Source organism: Triticum aestivum, chromosome 5B (genome assembly GCF_018294505.1).
Source record: "Triticum aestivum cultivar Chinese Spring chromosome 5B, IWGSC CS RefSeq v2.1, whole genome shotgun sequence".
Classification (NCBI taxonomy): domain Eukaryota; kingdom Viridiplantae; phylum Streptophyta; class Magnoliopsida; order Poales; family Poaceae; genus Triticum; species Triticum aestivum.
This window is the reverse complement of record NC_057807.1, coordinates 613,876,522-613,896,806: the sequence shown is the minus strand read 5'-3', so window position 1 is coordinate 613,896,806 and position 20,285 is coordinate 613,876,522. Positions and strand designations below refer to the sequence as shown.

Sequence of the window (20,285 nt, the reverse complement as noted above, 5' to 3'; positions counted from 1 at the left end):
ATGTAATGTTGATGTAATGATATCCACCTTGCAAAAGCGTTTCAATATGCAGGTCTATCCTTGGTGGGAGCTTCGAGTTCCTTTTGGATAGGGTCGCATATTGGGCGTGACACGCGTCAACCAATCAACGCGTCTCATGCGGATCGCTGCACACTGTAGCTAACCCTAGTGCCTGATCTCAACCGTCCACGCACAACGACCGATGACCAGGTAGTGTGCGGGGTTTTGAGGGGTTTTGACTGATTAGGGTTGAGCATAACTAATTCAAAAAAACAAAAAATATAAAACTTGCGCACATAGTCTTATTATGTCGTATAGTAACAAGAAAAAAAATATAAATATGGTTTACATACATTTTTACAAAAAATCCTTCACAAAATTGTCATTCCTCAAACAATGTAGTATGGAGTTCAAGGGAGAGAGTAGTGGGCACCCGAGAGTAGGTGGGTTTTTGAAAATGAAAAGTGTGAAAACCTCACCAAAACTTCATTTTGGATTGACTAAGAAAGATGTGAACTTACTTTTCTCATTTGCATGTTTTAAACTTGTTTTATATATAATTTTCTATTAAACCTTATTTTTTCAAAAAGAAAAGAAAATAATAGAAAATTAATTCAATAAATAGTGAGACTTTAGATTTACACTATATAGGTAGAATAGATGTGTAGAAAAATTATTTGGCTGGTTTAGACAAGGTGCCAAAAAAACTTGCTTTAATATGAGGCCGTTTACCCTACCTTTGGAGGTCATTTGAAACACACTTTTCATGACTATGAGTTCAACTTAACAAAAGGGCTCGGAATGATCAGCAAGCAAACATATTTCAGTTGGGGTACTTTAGATAGCACTAAAACATCAATAGCCCAAATTTAAATTTAAATTTGAATTTTATTTGGCTGATTTAGACAAACAAGTTCGAATAGAAATATGGGGATACATATTGACTACCAGTACGCACCAAGTTACAAATATTATTACATGCCCCAAATTTTCAAACTGTTCTCTGTTCTACTTCTTCCTACCACGTCGTGTGCCCTTCTTCGCCTTAGCCCTTCTTGTTTTTGGTTCTACTATACACACAAGTTAACTGATCATCTTGGTTTTCTTCACTGATCTTTTCAACACCTCGCCAATACCCTCGTGATCAGTGTCTTCAGTCTCAATGTTGATACCAGTTTCAGTTTCTTTGGTGTGTACCTCAACATGAGTTTCTTCAGTCTGAACCTCGACACGCTCAGATTCAGTTTCTTCAGTCTGAACCTTGACACGCTCAGGTTCAGTTTCTTCGGTGTGCACCTCCACATCAGTTTCTTCAGTCTGAATGTTGACCTCTTCTTTCTACCGCCATTGACTCTTGATTTTTTTGTTGGCCAACACTGTTCAACAACAAGGGGCTGACTTGCTCGCTTCCTCCTGTGCAGAAAATGTTATAGATATAGTAATTGGAAAAAAAGCACCAAATCAAAACATAGACAAATAAACAAGAACATACTTTGGCTTATTAGGAGTGTAACGGCATTTGACAGATCCCACTCTGTGCCCAAGTTCCTGGCACAACTTGCATCTGTTTTTGTTACCTTTTTGGGCCCTTTTTGGCTTTTCATCTTTCTTTCCCTTCTTACTACTCCCACCTTTCTCAAACCATGCCTTGAATCTACTCCGTTTAGGCCTGCCAGCCTTTCTTTTCGCCAAGGGAGGACACATGGAAAATTCAATGTCCACTTCAGGCCACTGAGACTGATCTGTAAGTGCTGGAATTGGAGTAGCATATGCAGCTTTGAATCTTGCTACCGAATAATATTCATGCAGATATGGGTGCATGTTTATCTTCGGTTGGGATGCTAAGAAAAGAATGGCATGCTCACATGGTTTACCAGTGTGTTGCCACTCGAGGCAAGTGCAATCATGCAATTCAGTGTTAACAACATGTCTCCTTCCAGTTTTGTTATCTCTAACTTCAGCACCCCAAGATGAAGATTTTTCAACAAACAAATGTGAAAGACTTCTGCTCCTATTGACCACCTGTTGTACCACTGCTGGAAGCTTATCACCTTGCAGAAAATCACCTATCCTTCTTCTCAATTCCCACAACTGCATGAGCATGATCCTGATTTGGTCAACCATGTCATGCACAGGCAAATCTTTTAACTCCTTCACCTTGTTGTTGAAACTCTCTGCCAAATTGTTGTTGATGTGGTCACACTTGATGGCAGTGTTGAATGCTGACCTGTACCATAACAAAGAATGGTAGGTGTTCAGCCATGGACCAAACTCATCACATGCTGCCATTATCTTATCAATATGATATTTGTGTGCCTGTCTAGTGTAAGATCTTGCTGCTGGCCACATGCGCCCAAATTCTTCTCCTCTAAATTTTTTGATCAAATTCATCCACAAATGACCGAAGCACTCCCTCTGCTCAGCACGTGGGAAAACATATTTCACTGAATTTTCAAGCCCCTTACACGCATCTGTGTGTATAGCCAAAGGTGACACTGGCCCTAGGCATCTTTTCAACTGGATCATGAACCATGTCCATGAAGCCTCTGTTTCTGACTGAAACAAGCCAACAGCAATAGGAAACATCCAGTTGTGTCCATCTACAGCATTGCATGCTGCCAACTGACCATTCCACTTGCCTGTCAAAAATGATGAGTCTATGCTCAAATATGGACGACACCCTGCTTTGAAGCCATCTATGCAAGGCTTCAAAGCCATAAAAAACTTGGAGAACTTGACTTCACGTTTGGCTGATACCTCTGTATCTATCTCCACAACACTACCAGGTGACCTCTTTTCCACCTCTGCTTTGAAGTTGTAAAGCATCCTAAATGTATTTGCCCAATCACCATATAAATTTTTCATTGTCCTTTGTTTTTCCTTCCACACTGTGGTATATTTAAATTTAATGGGGTACATCTTTTCCAAGTCTACTTTGAGTTTCTTGGCAGTAGTGTTTGGTGTTTTGGCTAAAATTGGGGTGATCTTTTCTGCAACCCAAAGTTGTGATGTCATGGTTGATACTCTCTGTGAACTTGTAATACAAGTATGTTGATTGGGGATTTGGTTAACCCTGACAGTACTTCCATCAGGTTGCAGTCTAGTAGATATGTACCACTTGCAAGGCTTGATACTACCATCAAATCCTCTGCACCTCGCATAAAACTTCTTTCTATCAGTCCAAACAGTCTTGGCATCAAACTCATGTTTCACTGCATAAGTCTTGAAACACATCCTAAACTCCTTCATGCTTGGGAACAACTTGCCTACTTCAATGACAGGGTTTTCTTTGTCATACACATGCACCAGCTCATCATCATGTGCATCTTCTACTTCATGTGCAGCTTGTTCCATCAATTGTCCATCTACATCTTCATCCGCATTAGCAGGCAAACTAGATTCGCCCCTCTCCTGCTTATATCTGTCATCGACTGGAATGCCAAAAAGGTCGACATCTCAATGTCAGGCATTGGTGCAATGACCAAATCAGTAGGCTCATCTAATTCAACTACATTCCAATCAACAGTTGCAGCAGTTTCAGTTTCAGTTCCAGTCACCTATCCCTCTTCGGCTATTACTGTAAGTTCAGTACGCATGGGAATCAATGGCCTCTGTGTAGCCCAATCATCATCTACCATCTGCGCAGCCAATTGTGATGGCACATATCCAACCTTCGAAAAAATATTCAGATCAACCAGCTTAGCAAAAAAATTAGCTCGTTTGCTTGTCCAGCCGTTTTGCCGATCGATTTCATCAACAATCTGTTCACCATCTTCCATTCTCACATACTCTCCTTTCCAATCATCAAACCGCAACAGTGATACTTCTTGCTCTGGACCCCAAACAACATTCTCCCCGATTTTTCCACCCATGTCTTCACTGCCTTCTCTCCCATGTTCTGTAGAACTTGTGGATCAATCTTTGTAAACTCAACCTCCCATTTAACAATTGTGTCTCTCTCAATGTTCTGAATGCTACCATCAACTAATTTTGCCTTTGATGGAAAGAAATTGACCATCAATTCGAAGGTTCGAGCGGCAGCATCCCCTCTGTCAGTGACGAACAGTGTGAGCCCGTGAGAAAGAGCAGACTAGACCCTAATTGCATGCAAAATAGGATCAGAGAGAGGCGCATTACCTATTCGAAGTTGAATCTGGCGGCTCCATCTCAGTATGCCCACGGGCTCCCCTCACAACCTATCGATTCAACAAGCGAAAACAGAGGAAACGAGCTGAGATCTACGGGGCCGAGAGAGGAACGGGAGGGGGACTAGGGTTCTCACTCACCATTTTTTTAGGACGAAGGCACCGCCGCCGTTGAGAATGAGGGCTCCACCGCCTCCACCGAGAATGCAAGATCCGCCGCCACTGGAGAAGAAGGGGGGGAGGGGGCAGAGTGGCGGGCCCGGCACGGTCGGGCGGCAGGGCACTGTCAGTTGTTTTGAGGAGCAATTAAGTTGGACCCACATGTCCTAACATAAACGGGCTTGGTTGACTACCAATTTAACCACATTTAACACCCCATGTGGCCCTGGGCTATTTACCTGCTCAAATGTGTCGCACCACAGCCATTCGCTCAAACAACGTCGCACTCAAGCCAATTCACATCAAAAACATCGCACATGAGCTATTGGCCCCCGTGGAACGGTCATGCTCTATAAGACTCTCGAATTAGAGTGATGCGGCGGGTGCCGCGCGACATACTCGACATCAGATCGGAGGAGTCACCAGGCCACGTTCAATGCGGCATATCACCTTCATTTTGTTAAGTAGTATAGTAGTATTATTCTACTAATATATCCTTAGCCTACCAATGTACTCTGATGTTGCTGCTACTACTAGTACTACTATCCTTTTGCTAAAGGGATGATGTGCCAATTGTTGCTCTTCTTGTATTATGTTTATTCTTGTGAGTGTCACTTGGAGCCCAAAGTCGTCTGCTCGTCTTATGGTTGTGCTATTGGACTCCAAATCAGTCTTGCTCTTCCTTTGTTTTTTGTGATTTTCAGGTGACGATAGCAGGAGCACGTCTTCGGCCACAAACGCCTTCCCTGCATTGCCGCCACCGACCACTCCGCTAAGCGATCCCTCCATCGTGTACCTCGTCGCCCTCAAGGTCAGCCGTTACCCCGCTCGAAACCCTAACCTCCACTCCCTCCTTTTCGCTACATCTCTCAAAATAGACTTTTGCCCCACTTTATATATAAAGCAACAGGCGAAGAAAGTACAAGACTGAACGATACAAGATGAAGAGGAAGCCCTCTTACAAAGCCAATCCCAGGATAACCGGATCACGCAAACGCATGTGACTACACAACCGAGAGATAACAAAGGAAGAAATGAAACAATGCCACTCTACTCCCTAGTACACCTAAGCTCCACGATAACACCCTTGGGAGGGAGAACGACGCAACGCGACACCGTTGCTGAGTCTAGAATGGACAAAGTGTTGCAAAACGTAGTAGAAAACAAAAAATAGCTCTACGATCACCGAGGAACAATATGAGTTTGTTTGCTAGCATGTGTGGACCTAGCCTAGTTTTCCCCTCTTATAGATGTTGAGTGTAGACATGCTGAATGCATTTGTTGTTTTCGGCAGCGGTGTATGCGCTGAGTTGAGACTTTGTTTGGCAGCCTGCATGTGTTTAGACATGCTGAACAATTTTGAATTCCGAATAATTTCTTTGAATGGTGAACAAAATTGAAAAAAAAACGTGAATAAAAAATTAAACATATTTTGAAATTCTAAACTTCCATTCAAAATTTAAACAAAAATTGAAATTCTAAACATCTTTGAAAATTTAAATAAAATTAAAAAATCTGAACATTTTATAAAATTCTGAACTTTTTTTAAAATTTCAATAAAATTTTAAATTTGATTTTTAATTAAACAAAAATTGAAATTCTGAACATTTTTAAAAATTTTAAATTTATAAACATTTTTTGAATATTTAAACAAAATTTGAAATTCTATAAAAACTCTAAACATTTTTCAAAACTTAAATAAAATTTGACATTCTGAACATTTTTGAAAATAAAAAAAATAAACTATGAACATTTTTTGATTTTTTTTGAAATTCGAAACATTTTTGTAAATTTATATAAATTTTGAAATTCTAAACTTTTTCAAAAATCTAAACAAAATTTGAAATTTTTGTATATTTTTTGGAAATTTAAACAAAATTTGAAATTTTCAACATTTTTTGATAATTTGAACATATCTAGACGTGGTCTGGTGGGTGTGGACGAGGGTCGGGGCCAACATGGCTGCCTCCATGCATCCTCTTTGGGGTGCATGGGATGGGCATGGCCGAGGGCCCTTTTTGCATTAGTTGGGCATAGCCCAGATGAGCCCATGCACCGTACCAAACAAGTGAAAGTGGGTCGGATTGGGAACTTTTGCCCTCATGCACCTTTCAGGCACCCTACCAAACACAACCTATGAAGATGTATATATGGTTTGGATCAACAACCATTACCGACTCCAGAGTGCAACGGAAGTAGATGAATGTCGGTGTAAATCGTACTTGGAGTCCCTTGAACCATTGATGACAATCCCGCGAACCACCCTCGAAAGATCCCTCGAACAAAAGAACGAAAGCACGACCACTCTACTTGGTTGCAAGCATGCAGCCTTCAGGATTCGGCAGCGCTTCGCTATCCAGAGCTAATCGTCGCCGGAGAATTAGATGGAGGAGATTAGAACCACACTGGACTTATAATTATGAGGATTAGAGGAACTAGACCATGCTCTAATTAGTCAACTATGACCAACTAAAACTAAGGCTAGATGAACTAGAGGAGGCTCAAAAACTTATGTGTCTCAGTAGAGCAAAACCCCCTAGTATATATAGGTTAGAGGAGAGGGAGAGAGAAGCGACTAAGGAGGGAAGGAGAGTCCTTAGGGTGTCGGCCAGGGGGGAGGAGTCCAACTCCTCCCCGAGTCCAATTCGGTCTTCCCCTTCCATAAGGGTGGCGGGGGTGGTGGGAATCTCCACTTGGCCCAAGTTTCCTTCTCCTATTTGGACTTTTAAGTCCCGTTTCTACTAAAATAGATATAAAAGTGTTCTAAATATTTTTCATACCCTTTATATATAATTTAACAGCCCCCAAACCATTTTACACCTATATATTAGTTATCTTAATACACGGTATTACCCAATACTCTCCGAAACCATTCGGTGAGCCCGGAACGCTTTCGAACCCTCTCGGAACTATTTCGAATATTAATGAAACAATTCCAATTTTTTTTTCTCATCACTCCCATCCTACTAACACTCGGCAGATCATGACTACCTTAAGCTTGTGACATCGTAGGTTCGGTAACTCACAGACATGAATGAAACCCCTTCATTCAATGACTCACAGTGGAACCATGGACGTCCATATCAATCCCTACGAGCACACGAGTGATATTTGAGTGAACCTTTGGTTATCATGTGATGTTCCATTTGCTTTGCGATACTTCACAAAACCCGGGATGCATCGGTATCCTCCTGAGTCATCACATGCTCACTGCGGCATTATCCTCGACCAGTTTTGTTCTTCTTTCTCGTTATTGTGTTCCGGCATCCCCATGACAAAGTCACCTGTGTCTGGCCAGGTGACGATGGATGACGTCATACCGAATGGGCCCTAAGAATATCTCCCCATTGTCGGAGGAACAAACCTCACTCTCAAGCTATATAGTCACTTATCAAACTTTTTGATGAACCTATAAGTTGTCATTATGATCACCGTATTACATGTGACATTTGAGCAACCCCAAAGTCCATCGTACGGTAAGAAGTGACTACGATACTCTCATTGTCTAAGTAGAAATATCACATGTTAACACTCTGTGTTATTACAATTGATTACAAACGATATTATGTCAATTCATAACAAACAAGTTTGGGCCGATTCAATATGATCGTTCTTCCAACGTCATAATATCAACGCTGTTTTTGGATTGTGTTACACTTAACGATATCCCAAGATCTGAAAAACATTATCACCGACAACACTTGAGCTACTCTTATAGCGGGACTAGGAACCTTTATTTTATCCATTTATTATTTCACACATGTATATGAGTTTTCTATTGAATTGCATATTCCAGGATTATAGCAGTTGTAACAAGAAATATAAACACTTAATTATGAATATGGAAATATACTAATACAATATTATTGGCTCTAGGGCATATCTCCAACATAAAGGTTTTCACTCGGAACCCAGACACGGAGAGGAGCACCACGACGATATTGATATGTCTCCAACGTATCTATAATTTATGAAGCATTCATGCTACTATATTATCTGTTTTGGATGATTATGGGCTTTATTATACACTTTTATATTACTTTTGGGACTAACCTACTAACCGGAGGCCCAACCCATATTGTTGTTTTCTGGCCTATTTCAGTGTTTCGAAGAAAAGGAATATCAAACGGAGTCCAAATGGAATGAAACCTTCGGGAGCGTGATTTTTGGAACAAATATGATCCAGGAGACTTGGAGTCCAGGTCAGAGAAGCTTCGAGGAGGCCAGGAGATAGGAGCCCCCCCCTATAGGGCGTGCCCCTGTCTCCTGGCCCCTCGAGCACCCCCCGACCGACTTCTTTCACCTATATAATCCCATATACCCTAAAACATCGATAACGAAGATAGATCGGGAGTTCCGCCGCCGCAAGCCTCTGTAGCCACCAAAAGTCAATCGGGACCCTGTTCCGGCACCCTGCCGGAGGGGGGGATCCCTCACCGGTGGCCATCTTCATCATCCCGGCGCTCTCCATGACGAGGAGGGAGTAGTTCACCCTCGAGGCTGAGGGTATGTACCAGTAGCTATGTGTTTGATCTCTCTCTCTCTCTCTCTCTCTCTCTCTCGTGTTCCCTCTCGTGTTCTCTCTATGGCACGATCTTGATGTATCGCGAGCTTTTCTATTATAGTTGGATCTGATGATGTTTCTCCCCCTCTACTCTCTTGTAATGGATTGAGTTTTCCCTTTGAAGTTATCTTATCGGATTGAGTCTTTAAGGATTTGAGAACACTTGATGTATGTCTTGCCGTGCTTATCTGTGGTGACAATGGGATATTCACGTGATCCACTTGATGTATGTTTTGGTGATCAACTTGCGGGTTCAGTGACCTTGTGAACTTATGCATAGGGGTTGGCACACGTTTTCGTCTTGACTCTCCGGTAGAAACTTTGGGGCACTCTTTGAAGTACTTTGTGTTGGCTGAATAGATGAATCTGAGATTGTGTGATGCATATCGTATAATCATGCCCACGGATACTTGAGGTGACAATGGAGTATCTAGGTGACATTAGGGTTTTGGTTGATTTGTGTCTTAAGGTGTTATTCTAGTATGAACTCTATGATAGATTGAACGGAAAGAATAGCTTCGTGTTATTTTACTACGGACTCTTGAATAGATCGAGCAGAAAGGATAACTTTGAGGTGGTTTCGTACCCTACCATAATCTCTTTGTTTGTTCTCCGCTATTAGTTGCTTTGGAGTGACTCTTTGTTGCATGTTGAGGGATAGTTACATGATCTAGTTATGTTATTATTGTTGAGAGAACTTGCACTAGTGAAAGTTTGAACCTTAAGCCTTGTTTCCTACCATTGCAATACTATTTACGCTCACTTTTATCATTAGTTACCTTGCTGTTTTTATATTTTCAGATTACAAATACTCATATCTACCATCCATATTGCACTTGTATCACCATCTCTTCGCCAAACTAGTGCACCTATACAATTTACCGTTGTATTGGGTGTGTTGGGGACACAAGAGACTCTTTGTTATTTGGTTGCAGGATTGTTTGAGAGAGACCATCTTCATCCTACACCTCTCATGGATTGATAAATCTTAGGTCATCCACTTGAGGGAAATTTGCTACTGTCCTACAAACCTCTGCACTTGGAGGCCCAACAACGTCTACAAGAAGAAGATTGTGTAGTAGACATCAGATATCTTCAAGAATAAAACGGTGCTCGCGAGCGTCGTCGTAGTCGTCACAAATCGTGGAGCTTTCACTCGGTCGCTCCTCGGTGTCGGTAGGACACCAGGACAAGCACAACGAGCATAGATCCCAGATCTATATCGGGGCGCCTCCATAGCTAGAGCACGCCCGAGCCACCCACTGCCATATCTCTCGCCGCCCACATGGCCAAGAGATGTAGCCATCACCGCATCCATAGAGCTCGCCAAGCCTTGAGACAACACCAACCGCCCACTTCACAATGCAGAAAACCATGGCAGGTAAAGCCTGACATATGTCACCGAGCCAGGGTTGGCACCACCACCGTAGGAGCGCCCATGCCTACAGTCCCATCCAGTCCTGATGGACCGGGAGGGGGGGGGGGTAGCCAAGTGACTACCGACGGCCATTGTTGAGAATATCTCAGACGACACCATGTCCGCAACCAAAGGCACCGGTCTGACAAATGGCACAATGTTGCCCCGTCCACACATCCACGGACTGACACCGACGCTACAACTAGAAGACAACTCCCCAACCGATCCACAAGCTCCCACCCTGGCTTGACCGGTGGTGACTCAGAGCCGAGAAGCCCGACTCCAAGGCGACAACGCGCCGAACCTCACACAGGGAGCACCAACCTCAGGCACGAGGACATACCTAGCGGCCAGTTCGTGTCGTCGGCCCACTGTCGACACACGAACCCGGATGAGGGAAGTGCCACCCCATCAAGAGGGGACCGCTCATGGCGGCCCACAACTCCGGCCGCCGGGCAGTCGTGCCAATGCCAGCTCCGCCTTCCCACGCCAAAATCTGCCACCACCACTCACCGCCCATGTCCCTCCTCCACGCCCGCGGCAAGGTCTACCGGAATCCACTGCCCGAAGATATGGAGTACCAGATTGACTGGTAGCATGTCAGGATGACACATCTAGTTACTGGAGCACTTCCTAACTAGCTATCTTTTTCCAAAAAAGGATGTTGTATTAGCGTGAAGGGGATACAGAACATTATGAGTAAACACCAAGCCCAGGGCCACCCCCTTGCATATCGGAGGCTCTAGTGCGAATAACGTACAATGCATGGTCCTGACGACCAAACCTTACATCTTGCCGGTCGCTGCTGCTGCACGCTGCAGGCACACAAGTACATTGAAATTGTCCATATGACTTGTTCTTCATGACAAGGCACTAATTTCAAACAATGTTTTTATAGTTTACCTACAAATAGCACTTTGAACAAAACACGATCATCTTCCATGAAAGAACAACAAAGATATCCTACAAGGTAAACCCAAGCAATATCTGATCGTCATGTGGTAATGTGGTGATTGTCGATCATTGTTAGTATGAAGCAATCACTTGTGCGGCAATTCCATGCAAAAGATCGTCACCAAATTTGCAATCAATAAAAGAAGATGGGCTTGTGGATTTTCGGAGTCTTCCCACCCTTCTATAATGAATGATACGCACTCTTGTGCGTATTCGAGAGAAAAAACAAAAGAAGATGGGCAATCACTTGTTCAACGCTCAACACCAACCTCTTCAGCAACCACACCCATATATTTTCTGAAGTAAAATGTCCATGACAACTCCAGGATTTCAGAGTCAGAAATCATATCGTTCCAAGAGTGGGAAGTAGGAACATGCAGCTCACCAACATACCCAACTAATACCACCTTCCCCAACAAAACCCACTCCTATAATAACACACGCGTACTCGAATTCCAAAAGCACACACACAAGGCAAGCAAGCAAGCAGCAACTAGCCAGCTCCAAGCCTCCATCCGACCCAAGAAAAGCAACTATCTTTTGCTAGAAAAGCAAGGGGGAAAAACATCCATCAATGGCGGCAAGAGCGAGAGCGGTGGCCGCCATGTCCAGCAGCAGCAGCGTCCTCCTGGCCGCGGCGGTGGCACTGGCGCTGCTGGTGGCGTCGGCGACGGCGCAGTCCGGGTGCACGTCTGTGCTGATCGGCCTGTACCCGTGCATGAACTACATCAGCGGCAGCGGCACGGCGCCGACCAAGTCCTGCTGTTCGCAGCTCGCCTCTGTGGTGCAGTCCCAGCCGCAGTGCCTTTGCAGCGCGCTTGGCGGTGACTCGTCGTCGCTCGGCGGCGTCACCATCAACAAGACCCGCGCGCTCGAGCTGCCCAACGCCTGCAACGTGCAGACCCCGCCGGCGAGCAAGTGCGACGGCGGTAAGTGCTCGACAGTAGTATTTTACGAGTTACAAGAGTCAAGAGCTGCACTGCACGTATAATAATGTGTTATAGGTTCTTGGGTTGCTGACACGAGCCGTCTTTTTGGCTTGCAGCTGGTGGTGGCAGTGCTCCCGGCGCCAGTGCCAACACACCGACCACCCCGGCCGGTTTGGGATCGAAGACGACGCCGTCGGCGTATCTGCAGGGGAGCGGAGGCTCGTCGCTCCATGGCCCGGCGGGTATGGTGTTGGCGCTCGCGATCGCTGCGGTCTACGCCGTGTCGGCCGTGTGAGCGTCTCGGTTACTGGACTGGAACGCTTGCTGGCCCGGTGATTCAGAAATATGCTTGTTGTGTGGTACTATTTGGGTTTCCTATTGGTTTAGCATGGAGCAATGGGGGGAGTGCTGAGGAAGAATATTCCACATGATGTAATTATTGGTTCGTTTCGCTGCAGACACAATAAGAAGAGTCTATTTCACTTTTAACCTTGTTTTTGTCATTTTTATATGGATTACCCTGTTTATACGATTTTTTCCATTTTACCCCTTTTGACCAAACTTTATGCCACACTTTACCTTTTTTTATAAGCATGTTTTGTGAAGCCGATCATATGGCGGTGTGGTTTTCTTGTGCGGTTGGTTTCTCCTTAGCACTCGCCCTCCCGCCCGGTTCGTCCTCCACGCATGCCCGGTCATACAGCGCGTCTCTGTCTTGCAGTACATGGTAGTGGTGCAGTGTCCAAAGTGCAACCCATCCACATGGCAAGTGATGCATGTGCCGGGGCTGCGTTGCCTTCTGCCCTCATTGTGCCGTACTTCCTATGCTTCTTTACCTTCATGGCGGCGCCTTTGGCACACATTTGGTTCCATCTTCTTGATCGGCATGCCAAGCTGTTGCACCGGCACGTACTTGAAGGCCTGTTCCTTGGTAATGTTGCCGCCGACACGATGGCCGACAACCTTGAGGACAGGAGCAACTTTTTTTTTTTGCGGGGTAGGACAGGAGCAACTTGTTGAGTGGCCATTTCTTACCGCCACTATGTTAACGATGGCAAGCCACCCACTACTTATATTTCTCTCAATATGCACAAATGTCACCTCGACATAGATGCTACCTCATTAATTGTTTTATTTCTCATATACATGCAACCCGTCCACATGGCAAGTAATGCATGTTTTCCACATCATCAACATGACATCTCATCATATTTAATTCTCACAATGTATACCATAGTACAGGATTACACATGTTCTCATGATCTGTCGCAACCAACAATATATTTTGTCCCAGTGTGCAACAAAGTCATGGTTAATAACAAAGCATTGCAGCACCCCAAAAGCTATCTCGACACCCTTTCTCGCGACTTCTTGGCATGTTGCAAAGTGAGATCTCTTGTTGCCTTTCGGTTGTTGAATTGTCTTCACAAATATGGCCCATGAGGATAGATGTCGTCTACAAAATAGTACCCTATGTTGTACTGGTGACCATTGACAACATAGTTGCAAGATCGAGCTTGGCTGACAGCAAGCCTTGCAAATAGTAGAGACTCTGCAAGACATTGAGGTCCTTATGAGAGCCGGGGATCCCAAGGTATGAATGCTAAATCCATAAATCCTCTGATGCAATTGCTTCGAGAAATGATGGTTTGATGATGAAAGTACCCTCTATACTACCCTTTCCATGTGGCATGACACAATTCTTTCATGTCCAATGCATAAAATAATGTATCCAAGCATCCGCGCACATTCTATTGTTTCACCTATAGAGATAACTCACAATGTCTTCATCATTTTGTAATCTCAAGTACTCTGGTTAGTTCACACATTTGAGGATGGCATCTTGCCCAATGCGAATGTACTCATCAATAATGTCGGCGGCCACTCCATATACAAGCACTCAAGTTATCGTGGTACACTTCATGAAGGGATATGCACTTATTTCTCTTCGCAACATGAACCAAGGATTATTCCTCTCCACATCTTGTGAAACACGCACAAATATATCAATGTGCATCCAGAATCGCCGCCTGAAAAGGTTTTTCAAATAGACCAAATTCTCCACAAAGTAATCTCTGAAATTTTTGAGACGTCATTCTGCCCTATTGCGATAGATGCGACAAGGGCCGAATTCAGAGCCAAGTCATTTCTTCTTTCCCTCTTCCTCTTGCATTATCATGACCAATACCGTCTAAAAGTCATCATCAACTTCTTTTTCCTCCTACTCTGACGAGTCATCAATTTTTTTCTAATAGCCTCTTCATCTAGACGCTGCATTTTCCAATGACCTAATTCAATGTGTAATTGAGAAAAATGGAAAAAAAGAAAGAGGTCAATCGGTCGTACATCTCGCAGACATTGGCTGCGCATGTTGGTCTACGCTACATCGATCGGAGTACCAACCTGTTATTGGGCGGTGGGTATACGATTCGAGTGGATGGCTAGGAAGGTTTTTACCCAACATGCATGACAACACAATCTCTGGATCAGCCCACCACATCCTCCGACATAGCATAGTATCGGTTCTATATGACTTTGCAGTTGTCAATATGTCGCTTTTTACTAGTGTAGGACTATTAGTTTGGGTTATGTGCATCTTAACTATGCAGAGGCCAGGTGTCACTCATCATATTTTGTATCTGTTCGATGCTAAATTTTAATTATAAAAGCATCCTTTATAAAAAGAAGTTAATCCTGCTTACAATTTAAAAAAAAAATCCTGTCAAGGGGAGGGGCGTTTTGTCTCCTGGGAGCATTTGCTGCCGGATGAACGGTACCACAAAAAAGTGGTAACATGTTTTCACTTTTTGATTTTTTTTGTGGAAATTCATGTTAGTGTCGCAAGCATGCTTGACAATTTTCATTCGAAATGGAGCAGCAGTGTTTCGGCGGTGAAAAAACAAATTTGGGACGACATTTTGAGGTAACATTTGGTATTAAAATTTGTTTTTTTCACAAGCCAAAATGTTTATCCTTTTTGCCTAAATCTTTCCAAGTAGCATTTGGATATGACTATAAATACATGAAAAAAAATATGATTTTTTTGACATCTCAAAAATTATTCTTCAAACGCAGGAGCACGTGCTCCCAAGAGCCAAATTGGATTTCCGGCCTCAAAGTATCTATACAGTATCAGATCCTTTGCTTACTTGTGTGGCGATGACAAAGCAAGTTACTGTCCTTTTCAGGATCCATTTTTACAAGAGACAACTAACAAAATCCATACCGTGACACTCAATACAGTTGTTGGCATCATCTAAGACAGCGTTGACCAACACCTTGTTCAGCTACTAAGTACTAACACCAACTATTTTAGCAACCACATGAATAATATTATTCTGAAGTGAATACTATTACGACTACTGCTGGAACTCAGAGAAATAAATAATTTCGTGCCAAGAGTAGGAAGTAGGGACATGTAGCTCACCAACATGCCCAACTAATTCCACCGCCCCAACAAAAACCGTTTATATAAAGTCACACAACTGGAGGGTCAAAAGCACAAATATACACAGAGTATAATCACCTTAAGCAAGCAGCATCTAGCTCCAAGCACCCCCAACCTAAGAAAAAGCCTCTTGCTTTCACTAGCAAACAAAGGGGAAGAAACGTCCATCAATGGCGGCAAGAGCGAGAGCGGTGGCCGCCATGTCCAGCAGCAGCAGCGTCCTCCTGGCTGCGGCGGTGGCACTGGCACTGCTGGTGGCGTCGGCGTCGGCGCAGTCCGGGTGCACCTCTGCGCTGATCGGCCTGTACCCATGCATGAACTACATCAGCGGCAGCGGCACGGCCCCGACCAAGTCTTGCTGCTCGCAGCTCGCCTCCGTGGTGCAGTCCCAGCTGCAGTGCCTTTGCAGCGCGCTCGGCGGTGACTCGTCGTCGCTCGGTGGCATCACCATCAACAAGACCCGCGCGCTCGAGCTCCCCAATGCCTGCAACGTGCAGACCCCGCCGGCGAGCAAGTGCAACGGCGGTAAGTGTTCGACAGTATACCATTTTACGAGTTACAAGAGTCAAGAGCTGCACTGCATGTATAATAATGTTGTTATCGCTTCTTGGGTTACTGACACGAGACGTCTTTTTTGCTTGCAGCTGGTGGTGGCAGTGCTCCTGGTGCCAGTGCCAACACGCCGACCACCCCGGCCGTAGAGACACCGGCCGGCTTGGGATCGAAGACGACGCCGTCGGCGTATCTGCAGGGGAGCGGCGGCTCGTCGCTCCATGGCCCGGCGGGTATGGTGTTGGCGCTCGCGGTCGCTGCGGTGTACGCCGTGTCGGCCGTGCGAGCGTCTCGGCTACTGGACTGGAGCGCTTGCTTGCCGGTGATTCAGAAATATGTTTTTTTTATTTGTGATGGAGTTTACCTTGTTGTCTAGGTATTCATCATGTTTATTTCGTCGCATTAGTTTCGTTCATGCATTCAGTTCAAGCTGTGGCAGGTTGTGTACGTCAAGTTGTGATCACGTACACGGTGCAAAGCTGGACGATAGAGTGAGTTAGTTAGTTGAGAGGAAGTCAGTAGAGAATGGATGCATGCGTGGGCGTTCCATCAGGTTAGTTACGCGTATTTCCGTTGCATGGACGTGCTGTATAGCCAATAGTGGCTTTGGACCGAGTAATTAGTAGATAAGCGTGACTCCGGCTGAATCGTGTGGCCGTGTCAAAGAGGTGCTTACTCGTGGCCGTGCTACCAGCTAGTGGAGAGAAAATAGCGGATCAAGCAGTACGTAGCAGGGAGTAGTACGTATGTGTCTCTATTGAAGGACTTTGTAATCAGCCGCGTGTGTGTGGAAAAAGAACAAGAGAAAAGGCAGAAGTGTGTTGCCAGAAAAGTTTGTGTGTTCTTGTGTCCAGTGTGTGTTCGTGTGAGTCTTCTTCCTCCTCCGGTTGATCCAACAATTTGAACACAGAAATATGTTTGTTGTGTGGTACTATTTTTGTTTGATATTGGTTTATCATTGGGTACTGGGGAGTACTGAGGTCCTGAGGAAGAATATTCCCCATGATGTAATTATTGGTTGTTTTGCTGCAGACACAATAAGAAGAGTCAATTTCACTTTTTACCTTCTATTTTGTTATTTTTATAGGGATTACTCCGTATCAACAATTTTTTTCAACTTTATGCCACACTTTACCATTTTTGATAAGCATGTTTTGTCAAGCCGGTCGTACAAGGCACACGTGGCGGTGGGTTTTCTTGTGCGGTTGGTTTCTCCTCAACGCTCACCCTCCCGCGAAAAAAAAATCTTATACGACCTGGGTCGTACATCTCCCGTCCTGAGACCACCTCCTGGGGCTGAGAGCTGGCAATTCGAATCTCAAAGTAGCTAGACCGATATTTTCTGATTCCCCTTTCTTCTCCAGCAGTCTTCGTGCTCCTCGCGACAATGTCGCTTCAGAATTTTTTGCAACTAGCCTCCACAAAGGGCACCACTGCTTGAACCTGCTATGCCCCATCGGTGCTGGTCCTAGATAAGACGAGCCATTGCGCTGAGCTCTGGCTGGAGGTAAATTAGTAAGAGGGCGCAGGCTACGGCTCCCTAAACTCGCCGTTGCCGTAAATAAGCGAGAGGGCACAGGCCGCGGTTGCACAATGGATATATCGTCATCGCTGCTGCTCCTCGCCTTTGTTCAGGCCATCCACCGGCACCATGGGGATTGGTCGCCTCAACCTGCAAGATTCAGGAGGAGCTGATGCCGGAGTAGCCAGGAGGCTCTCTTGCCGTCTTCAGAGACGAGAAGGAGAGAGAATTGAAGGGATCATGAAGCGCCGGTGCCACGAGAATCGCGGAGGTGCTGGAGAAAGAAAGGGGAATCGAGAATAGGTTGCTTTGAGATTCGAATTGCCACGTGCCGGTCGCGGGAGGTGATCTCACGACGAGGGAGTACGACCTAGGTTGTATAGGATTTCTTTTTCGATGGAAGTGCAACCCATCTACATGGCAAGTAATGCATGTGCCGTGATGTGTTGCCTTCTGCCTTCGTTGTGCGGTACTTCCTCCTCTTCTTTAGCTTCATGGTGGCGCCTTTGTCACACATTTGGTTCCGTCTTCTTGATCGGCATGCCAAGCTGTTGCACCGACACGTACTTGAAGGCCTGTTCCTTTGGTGATGTTGCCGCCGACACAACGGCCAATAACCTCTGGGACGGGAGCAACTTGGTAAGTGGTCATTTCTTCCTACCACTATTGTTAACGATGGCAACCCACCCACTACTTATATTTCTCTTAATATGCATACATGCCATCTCAACATAGATGCTACCTCATTAATTGTTTTCTTTTTCCTATATTTCACTTGCATGCTCCACCACACTGTTTATTTTTCATATACATGCAACCCATCCACATGGTAAGTAATGTGTGTTTGCCACATCATCAACATGACATCACATCATAGTTAATTCTCACAATGTATACCATAATACAAAATTACACATGATGTCATGATTTGCGACAACCAACAGTAAATTTTGTCCCAATGTGCTACAAAATCACGGTTAATAACAAAGCGTTGCAGCACCCCCAAAAGCTATCTCGACACTCTTTCTGGCGACTTATTGGCATGTTGCAAAGTGAGTTCTCTTGCTGCCTTGCGATTGTTGAATTGTCTTCACAAATATGGCCCATGAGGGTAGATGTCATCTACAAGATAGTACCCGATGTTGTACTGATGACTGTTGACAAAATAGTTGCAAGGTCGAGCTTGCACTAGTGCAGAACCGGGCTTTAGTGCCGGTTCGTGACGGCCTTTAGTGCCGGTTGGCGAACCGGCACTAAAGAGTGGGGACTAAAGCCCCCCTCCCCTTTACTACTGGTTCGTCACGAACCGGCGCTAAAGTGTGCAAACACGTGGCACGAGTCAGACCCGTGTGCGTGTAGGACATTAGTACCGGTTGGTAACATCAATCGATACTAAATGTTTGGGTGTTTTTTATTTATTTTTGCTTTAATTTTGTGTTTTGAATTTGGCTTTATTTTCCATTTAATTCTTTTTTTTGCTGGTATTTCACAATACTACAAATTATACACATTATGCATATATATTAAATAGATTTTCTCATACGTAGAACTGCATATATATATATATATATATATATATATATATATATATATATATATATATAATATCATCTTATGTCTCACAGCCAACACCATTAACTATTCACGCATACACATGTATATACATATACAATTTCTCCTACATGTTGCCTTGGTGCCTTCGGAGCACGATGACAAGTGGTTCATGGGGGCGGTAGCGGGTAATACTATTCTCCTTTCGGATCTATGACCCGGTCGAGCAAAAATCCGGCTATTTCCTCTTGAAGTGCTTGTATGCGGTCCAATGGTAGGAGCTTATCCCGCACCGATCTGAACTGTTAAGAAGGAGATCAATATGCATGTGTGTTAGTTGTGTGACTAGATATCGATAATGGTGTGAATAGTGTTCTGACAAAAACATACCAAGTCCTGTCTATCAGATCTGCTCCTTTCGAACGCCATCATGCGAATGTTCTCGCAAACGTAGTATGCACACAGATTATTCCCTTTCGTCTGCCTCAGGGCCTTTACGAGAATGGAATTTAATCAGATAATGATTAATCAAGCATAATAATTAATTAATGATATTGAAACAAGAATTAAAGAGATGGTAGCTAGCTGGTACTACTTAATTACTTACCTTGGATCGATGCCAAAACAACTTTTTTGGCCACGTGCCTGGAGTCACCTTGATGAACTTTGCCCATGCCCTGCCCGCCGGCAAAGAAAATTAATAAAAGGGTTATTAAATAGTTCACATCAGGAACTAATAGTTAATAATGATTGAAATTACCTGTTGACTATCCCCTTCACGATGGTGTAGTCTTTATCTTCTTTAATTAGTGAGTCCAGTAATTCAACTTTTCCTTCCTCAACTTTAATGTCTAACAAGACCCAGTGCCAACTGCATACGCACACGTTTGCATGTCTTAATTAAGCGGGCTTGTGCATAAAATTAATCAACTATCGTAAACCGTATACACTTAATTATTAACATCTAGCTAGCTAGTAAGCAAAAACAGAATTTGTAGTACAACACAGTGTGACTCACGGGAAGTTGTAAGGAAGTAGTATATC

General features: G+C 44.3%; 2 protein-coding genes across 2 annotated transcripts; both read left to right on the top strand.

Moving 5' to 3' along the window:
- The first annotated feature begins 11,712 nt into the window (after positions 1-11,712).
- LOC123117160 (non-specific lipid transfer protein GPI-anchored 5) lies at positions 11,713-12,657 on the top strand. The gene is made up of 2 exons (XM_044537985.1): positions 11,713-12,168; positions 12,285-12,657. The coding sequence occupies exons 1-2, from the start codon at positions 11,814-11,816 to the stop codon at positions 12,461-12,463; spliced, it is 534 nt and encodes a 177-aa protein (XP_044393920.1). The 5' UTR covers positions 11,713-11,813; the 3' UTR covers positions 12,464-12,657.
- A 3,036-nt stretch (positions 12,658-15,693) lies between these two features.
- LOC123117159 (non-specific lipid transfer protein GPI-anchored 5) lies at positions 15,694-17,238 on the top strand. Its single transcript, XM_044537984.1, has 2 exons — positions 15,694-16,141; positions 16,261-17,238. Exons 1-2 carry the CDS (start codon positions 15,787-15,789, stop codon positions 16,542-16,544), a joined length of 639 nt encoding a protein of 212 aa, XP_044393919.1. The 5' UTR covers positions 15,694-15,786; the 3' UTR covers positions 16,545-17,238.
- Positions 17,239-20,285: the final 3,047 nt, after the last annotated feature.